This window comes from Pseudorasbora parva, chromosome 7 (genome assembly GCF_024679245.1).
Source record: "Pseudorasbora parva isolate DD20220531a chromosome 7, ASM2467924v1, whole genome shotgun sequence".
In the NCBI taxonomy this organism is placed as follows: domain Eukaryota; kingdom Metazoa; phylum Chordata; class Actinopteri; order Cypriniformes; family Gobionidae; genus Pseudorasbora; species Pseudorasbora parva.
This window is the reverse complement of record NC_090178.1, coordinates 32251357-32258917: the sequence shown is the minus strand read 5'-3', so window position 1 is coordinate 32258917 and position 7561 is coordinate 32251357. Positions and strand designations below refer to the sequence as shown.

Below are 7561 nucleotides of genomic sequence, written 5' to 3'. Positions count from 1 at the left end.
TTATGCACATAAGTAAAAAACTACAAATGAAATATATTCTACAAGTATTGGCTGGAATTCAAGAGTGACATCCTGCATGCTTGTTCGCTCGGCTTGAGCGCTGCTTGAACCTCATTTGACCTGGCCACAGATCCATCTGGCGTGGAGGGGGAAAGAGAGGTGAAGTGCCCTTTGACCTTTTGAAGGACAGGGAAGCAGCTTCATATCTCATGCTCCTCGGCCGTGCCTGTTTGATCTGGACTCACCTCAGTTCACACGTCCCGGCTTCTGGCCCGCTGGAGGAATGTGTGTGAGTGTTTTAATGGAGTTAACATGCTACAAAACATTAGTATCATCTTTATTAAATTAGGCATATTGTACTTCTCGTCATCCCAAAATTGAAGCATAATACTTTGTTGTTTTCTCTGGGGTAAGAACAATGTTTTAATCATTTTTGTTCGACATGACTATGTGGTAGCCAGCACTGTCATGCTAGTTCATATTGAAACCACAGACTGCCAGATTCTGATTTATTCATTTTTTTCGTGCCAGTCTTGTGACTTGAGTCTGTAACATTTGCTTTTGCTTTGGTTTTGTTTCAGAATAATTCATTTATTGGAAGAACCCAAACCGCGCTAAATAGAAAGTTTTATGGCAGCCGAGTAAAGACATGCTATAGCCCTGGAAACATACCCGAGATGAATGAGGTCACCAGCAAATACTATGACATGTGACGGGTAAGTCATATCTGAATCAGACCACCTGAACAGCCCCCGAACATGAAGGAAGAACATCTGAGGGCACGCTCTTGCCACTGTAATTCACACTGCCTGTAGGGTGCAGGGGTATCTGTGAAGTTCAACTTTGTGATGGATGAGATGGTGTTTTTGCCCCTTGGCCTCAGAGGGATTAGGCTGCTCAGGTGTTGTTTTTAAAAGACTTAGAATTAGCTTACATTTAAACATTTAAACTGCCTTTTGACACCACTTTCACCACCTGTTTTCTGGAGAGAGAGAGAGAGAGAGAAAAAAAGTCTGGGCCCCCTGGATTGAACCTCGCGCTTACATTTAATGTTTCGTGTCAACAGATGAATTCATGCAGCGGTCATAAGTCATATCTGAAATGTACATTTGTAACTGCCGTAAACGTGTGACTCTTTGGCAGGGCTTTAACTCTTTGATTATTAATTTCTCTAGATATATTCATGATGCTTTTGCAGCGACTCAGTTCCGCTGGTCTTTTGATTAAGCAGAACACACTTGCAGCCGTAGGAAGAAAACACTTTTATGTTAGACGAAAAGAGATGTTTGAGAAGCAGACCACGTAAGTGCAACTAGAAGAAGAATAATTGCATACTTCAGGAATTCCATAAACATGATCTATGAGATAATATCATGCTTCATAGAGCTAATTTGTTCATTTGTATTCTGTGGTTGGCCTTGGATCTTCTACTTGAGCCAGCTCTAATTCAGACCCTTAAAGGGATATTTCACTCAAATCTGAAAATCCTTTATGAGCCCATATTCCCCAAACCTTTATGGCTTTTTTTTCATCTGTGGAACACACAAAAAAAGATATATATATTTTTTGTTTAGCTGTTTTTTCCATATATTGAAAATCAATGGATTCCAATACAGCATTTTTCCAAAACAAAAAAATCTACTTTGTGTTCCACAGAGTAAATGAAAACAGATGAACAATCCCTTTGTGGTGTAAACCTAACATAACTGCACACTCAAAATTCATATATACAGTTTGCAGCTATGTGTCTCACTGTTTATATTTGGTGGTTCTGCTCTGATTTTGCTCCACCCTCAGAATATCTGCATGAAGCCCACCTGCGTAGGAATGACAAAAGGGACCACCAAGCTAAAATGCATGTTACCATGGAAACCAGCTGAAGGCTGACTGCACTGACTTTAAATGCCTGCATAGACATTACAGTCTGAGTCAGTGGACAAGCAGTGTATGGGCCTTTCCTCTTTAGGCATTAGCTGTCAGGACAGGAATCGTACTTCGCACAGATTGTTCATCATTCCTGGGATGCTGGGATGACCAAAAACATGTCAGACTCCCTAACCAAAGCCATAAACTTAGGCTGCAAAACACTTGAGAAAATAACATTGTTGCAGAAGCCTCAAGCTGCATGTACGTATTATGCATGCTGAATGGTTTCACATCAGTTTGCATTAAGACACAGTTGATTGTTCAGTTTGGGTGGGATAGTGGAAATGATGTGACTGTCAAACTTTATGCGAGTTTTTAATAATTATACTTACAGTCTCCTTTCAATAGCTTATTTAACACATGTATCTGCAGTGATACCCAGGTCAGGGGCTCATGTGAGTTATTGGGATGCATTGTCACTATAGAAAGGCGAATTGGGTTCTCACAATAGTTATGAAAGATATCTAAATGGTCCAAATCTAAAAACATTTATATTTCAAATATTAGTATGTACAAAGTTGTCTCTATAGGAGCAGGTAACAATGACATTTTATGTTATGTTTGTGTGGCATCATGTGTTTTTTCTTCATTCAGTGCATTTTGTATGAAAAATGTGTTCATGATTTATCAAAAAAAATATATATATATTTGTTAAATATTTTGAGTTTCTGGTAGTTAAACCAATGTCCTTCATTGGAGTAACTAAAAAAAATAACTAAAAAATTTAAGACAGCCAGGTTACTTAATTTAAGTTAAATCAACAATATGTTTACTGAATTGGTGTCTGAAATTATTAATAGCCTATAATTTTTTTTTTTAATGCTTGTGCACATTCTAAGCCCTTCCCTGCATGCAAAAAAAAGTGTTTCTTGGGTAGCTAGCGGATTTGGCTTACTTGTGCCAAATCTTAACTCAGTCTTTAACCTGGTTAAAGAATGCCGATCACGTGTTTGGTTTCGTCAAAGGACGTCAGTCAAACTATTTGTTCAGCCTCGATTTGGTGCTAGGCACTTAGAGCTACGAACACGTTTCTGTAGCCTACACATTCTTTTGTGTATGCTTAAACTTTTAAACAATTGTTTAGAGATCGCAGTCTTCGTTTATTAAACCATCTGGACGATTATAGGATTTAAAACCTACATTTATAATATATGAAAAGCCCTTAACCCACGATTAAAGACATAATAGTCTATGCCGATATGTCCACCGTGGTGATGGTATCATCTCTACCCTACACTACATCAGTCCTGTGTGGCTTAAGTTAGCCAGACCTACCGGTAATACAAGGACTCTGGTCATTATGCGTCTCTAACAAATGCCTCTGTGCGGTGTGAGCTGTTGGCTGCTAGGCCTTATTTCCAATTCAACACTTGCGCTGTGATTGCAACGTGGCGTCAGATGTTTGGAAATATTCCTAGTTAAAGCTAGATTTCACTGAACACCTATAACTCACTTATGTATCATATAAATGCAGTTATGTTTTGTTTCAATTGAATAGCCTACAGGAACGGAACTTGCACTTCAATCTGTAGGCCTGCATAATTAAAAAAGACTCGAGTCACCCTAATTATTGAACATGATACACCAGCCACGAATAACTAATCGTGGTTTAACTATGTATGTGTTTAAAAAAACAAAAACAAAAAACTATAGTCTACCTAAATGTAGCCGTTAAGCTATAGACCGGAGTTGGCAGTCCTTTTCATTGTGCAAATAGTGAAAAGCGTTTGCCAAGATCCTCCCTTGTTGATAAAGATTAAAAGTGAGCTATTTTAAGGCTGCAACAACGAGCTGATATCAATCGACTTTGTTCAAGAGGACAGACCTAATATAGAGTTCACAGAGATCTCAGGAGACATAGCATCAAATAAGATCATTTATTAGCTATTTATTTAGATAGTAGGTTATTTGGAATTCAAAAGAATAAATAGTATAATAAATATTAATAAAACACGAGCAGGCCTAAGTCTTTTGTGCGTTGGCTTTTATGGTGCTATTTTCAGATCTTTCGGCGTTGCCTGTTGATAAACGGTACTTTTTTTTTTTCTTTTTTTTTCTTCTTTTTGGATAACTCTTAGCATTGGTCTGATTTGGGACCCATTTAGCCTACATTAATCACATCCCAATCTAAACAATGTATATAAATACATAATTATTATAAATGATATAAGCTAAATAATTTTAAATGTGGTTTGACTTGAATCCCGGTCTCGTTCTCAGCGGCGGATTGAATTACGCGGAGTGCTGCCTCAACACCAACCCCCTGTCGAAGGTTTAATAGGCAATAAAATTTAATTGCTGAACTCCAAAACGTTATAGCTCTTGGCCGGGAGATTCCCTGTGTCGTCAGATACAGCAAAGGGCTTATTTGTGTACGCAGCATCAAAACATCAATCTCTTTCTTGATGTATTCTGTTTTAGTCTACAAATTTGATGGCATCTAAAACTTCCCATTGGGTTCATTTTATACAGTTAAAAATTCTAGGCTAAATTCAAAGCCAACTATGCTACAGGGAAATTAAGAAAGATTAATCAAAAGAATGTAGGCCTAACACGCAATTAACTGTGTATTAATTTTGCGCTCAAACAGTTTCCAAGATTTCATTAGCGGTTATAAACATACATTTGCCATCCTTATAAAGATTTAATTGTATCCTTTTAAAAAAATCGTGCTCGCGTAACAGGTACACGAAACTTTATCTTAATAAATCTGCAAAAAAATATGCTAGTAATAAAACAGATATAGGCTAGGCCTACTTTAAATCTTACCTCATATTTAATAACTATTATTTCTTAATCTGGGAATAGTGAAGAAAGAAATAACACCGCTGTTATTTTCAATAACAAGTACAAATTTATTCTATGAAAATATGGCGCTTTGCCGGCGGGCGATACAAAAATAAAACGTGAAAAATATCACTTTTTTTCCTGCCATATTTTCTCTGTACACAAAAATTATCACTCGATTATTGGAAAAACTTACCTCATTGATTAATGGTCTAGGCCTATTTTTAAAGTCACAATTAAACACACAGACCATCAATGTGAGAAAATATTGACGTCCCTATAATGAAACTTCAGTTAGAGTTAGTAGCTCAAGTGTTGCAGGTCGATTGTTGTAAGCGTCTCAGAGAAGAAATCAAAGGCCTCCGTAGATAAACCGATGGGACTGTCTACAGATTCTGACAAACTTGGGGACACGGCATCTGAGAGGTGTAAGCAGGAATCGTTGGAGAAAACGTTGAAGTCCTGTAAAGAGACGTCCAGGGCCGAGGGACTGCCATTGTCCTGAGCAGATGCACAATCCGGGGCCATTGTTGAGGCGCAGATAGGAACAGTGGGTGACGGGTTGGGAAAATGTTTCAGATGTTTGTCATTGCTACCTAAAGGCGAGACAGTAGCGCTTTGGGAATCACTATTGTGTCCATTCTGTGACTGTTGAGAAGTTAAGGTATTCTGCTGGAATGGATACCCCTCTCTTTCCAAAAGCGCCCCAGATACATTGTTCGCCACTTGTTCGAAAAAAGATTTCCCATCACCCCGTCCGCCTGCCTCCTCCAGGCTCGGTGGTTTTCCATCGCCGTTGTGGTTTTCTTTACACTGCGTTTGCCGTTTGTGTTTCATTCTCCGGTTTTGAAACCAAACTTTGACTTGCCGCTCGGTGAGGTCCAGCAGAGCGGCGATTTCCACACGCCTTGGTCGGCAGAGATACTTGTTGAAGTGGAACTCCTTCTCCAGCTCCAGCAGCTGAGTGTTCGTGTACGCCGTTCTGAGTCTGCGAGTTGCCCCATTGCCACCATCAGAAATCTCGGGCGAGCCTATGAAGGGATTATAGCATTATACATTATTGATAGGCCACTAATTATAACTCTTGATTTTTACAACGCCGCTGTGGGGCTTAAAGCTGACCTCACAAACTTGTCAAATATATTGCGTTTCTTAGGGAGCATAAATTGTTTGTGGGAATGGAGCCACGGCACTTGAATAATTTGTGTCCTCATCCCCAATGCCAGAATATACTGATGTGTCTGGTGTGAGTGCGGAGAGGTCCGAGTGAAGATTAATGAACACGCCAGCTGCCGAGTTGAGTAATGGCAATCTATCATTCTTCATTACTGTCAAATATTAAAATTCATGCCCTGCACTACAAGTAGCTAACACGCAGTTTAAGAGTTGTCCTGGACAGATTCTCCTTATCCTTAAAACGAACAAAAAACTTTTAGATATTAACTTGTTCGCACTGAGTTCACATGACCCATGAGGATAACAAAGTATCGTGCACTTCCAGCCGCATGGCCTTGCGCAACACAGCTACTGACAATACTACTAATAAAAACAATTGCATTTCGTTTACAGCGAACACAATGAAATTGCTTTAAATCCAAATACCTTGAGGGGAGAAGTATAGTGGACCGGGGTCGGTGGCTGTTGCTGTCGAAGTTGTCTGGTTTTTCTTGGATGCTTTTTTCTCCTTCATCCAAGGGTACTCTGGGGGTAAGGATGCGGCAGGCAGCGGGCATGAGCCATTAGGGTTCTGCTTGGGCCGGCTGTGGCGAGGGTGGCTGCCGGGGTTCAGGCTTGGAATGGTCTGCTCAAAAGGAGGAGGAATCAGTGTCGAGTGTGAAAGCGTCGAGCTCTTGATTGATGAACTTTGAAATGCATCACCGACAGGGGGAAAAGATGTCAGGCACTCAGCGAGCGACGGCTGACTATTGATAAAACCCGTCTCTCGCTCGAATTCGTAATTCATCTCCTCCAAGTCTTGCAAATTCGCCGCTCACAAATTTGTGACCCAAGGAAGATATAATGAAATATCGTGCCGGGTTAAAAAAAAACTATTTTGCTGATTACGGCCGTATGGGGACCGCGGTGCCATTAAACTATTGCTTTCATGGAGACAAGGTTGAAATTGGACCGTATTGCTTGTCACATGATTACCTCTGTCCAATGACAATTTGGGGTTTAATCAAAAGAAGCCACTGTCTGTGTGATTGATCGAAAAAAGTCCGAGAGGAACGCCTCACTCTCTGGGACGGGCTAGTTTATTTACGCATTTATGGTCAGTTTGCCCACTGCTCCGTAGATTAGAAGTATAGCTAGCCAGTACCTGAAACAGAGTGACAGTCTGCTGTTTTTCTCTTATTGTTTGACCGGCTCTCGGCTGAAGATCCCTCAACACAGCAACTGGACACATAAAACACACCAATAGCCACGATCGAGGAAACCCATTAATCCTGAGTCTGGGTTTTTACTACTTTCTTAGTGAATGCGCGCTCTCGTTTGTGAACGCACGAGCAAAAGCGCGCGAGAGAGTCCGCGCGCACACATTGCGCGCATGAAGGCAAATTCTCGAAAGCCCTGACGCGTCGCGTACTCAGACGCGCACTGACGCATTACGCTTTTATGTGTATTAGTGTTATTTTAGTTTGAGACATTAGTTCTTTTTAAATGACTGGACTTACAAAACCATATAAAAAAAAAATTAAAAATACATTTTTATATAATTATTCTACTAGTATAGTGTGTACATCTAACATTGTTAATATTCAATGATAATATACGTTGAAATATAATACATTTTGTAGTATGTAAATAATAACACATTATTTGACCTGGATTGAGCTCCATAAATAGT

General features: G+C 39.8%; 1 protein-coding gene and 1 long non-coding RNA gene across 4 annotated transcripts; one reads left to right on the top strand and one right to left on the bottom strand.

Moving 5' to 3' along the window:
• Positions 1–163: 163 nt before the first annotated feature.
• LOC137083808 (uncharacterized) lies at positions 164–2045 on the top strand. The gene is made up of 3 exons (XR_010906608.1): positions 164–289; positions 582–716; positions 1798–2045. It is a non-coding gene; the product is annotated as an uncharacterized lncRNA (long non-coding RNA).
• Positions 2046–4805: 2760 nt separating this feature from the next.
• On the bottom strand, positions 4806–7134 carry hoxa2b (homeobox A2b). Of its 3 annotated transcripts, none has more exons than XM_067449757.1 (3): positions 7034–7134; positions 6316–6514; positions 4806–5744 (listed from the first exon to the last, which is right to left on the bottom strand). In XM_067449757.1, exons 1-3 carry the CDS (start codon positions 7118–7120, stop codon positions 5014–5016), a joined length of 1017 nt encoding a protein of 338 aa, XP_067305858.1. In that variant the 5' UTR covers positions 7121–7134; the 3' UTR covers positions 4806–5013. The 3 variants fall into 3 exon arrangements, with proteins under 3 accessions (XP_067305858.1, XP_067305859.1, XP_067305857.1); XM_067449758.1 differs by lacking the exon at positions 7034–7134 and adding an exon at positions 6596–6839; XM_067449756.1 differs by lacking the exon at positions 7034–7134 and having other exon boundaries at positions 6316–6839.
• Between the last annotated feature and the right edge of the window lie 427 nt (positions 7135–7561).

Bases quoted from the DNA above. Each gene is read 5' to 3' on its own strand.
- hoxa2b (XM_067449756.1), bottom strand. From the start codon at position 6,676: ATGAATTACGAATTCGAGCGAGAGACGGGTTTTATCAATAGTCAGCCG. The intron at 5,745-6,315 runs GTATTTGGATTT...ATCCCTTCATAG, and splicing joins ACTATACTTCTCCCCTCAAG to GCTCGCCCGAGATTTCTGAT.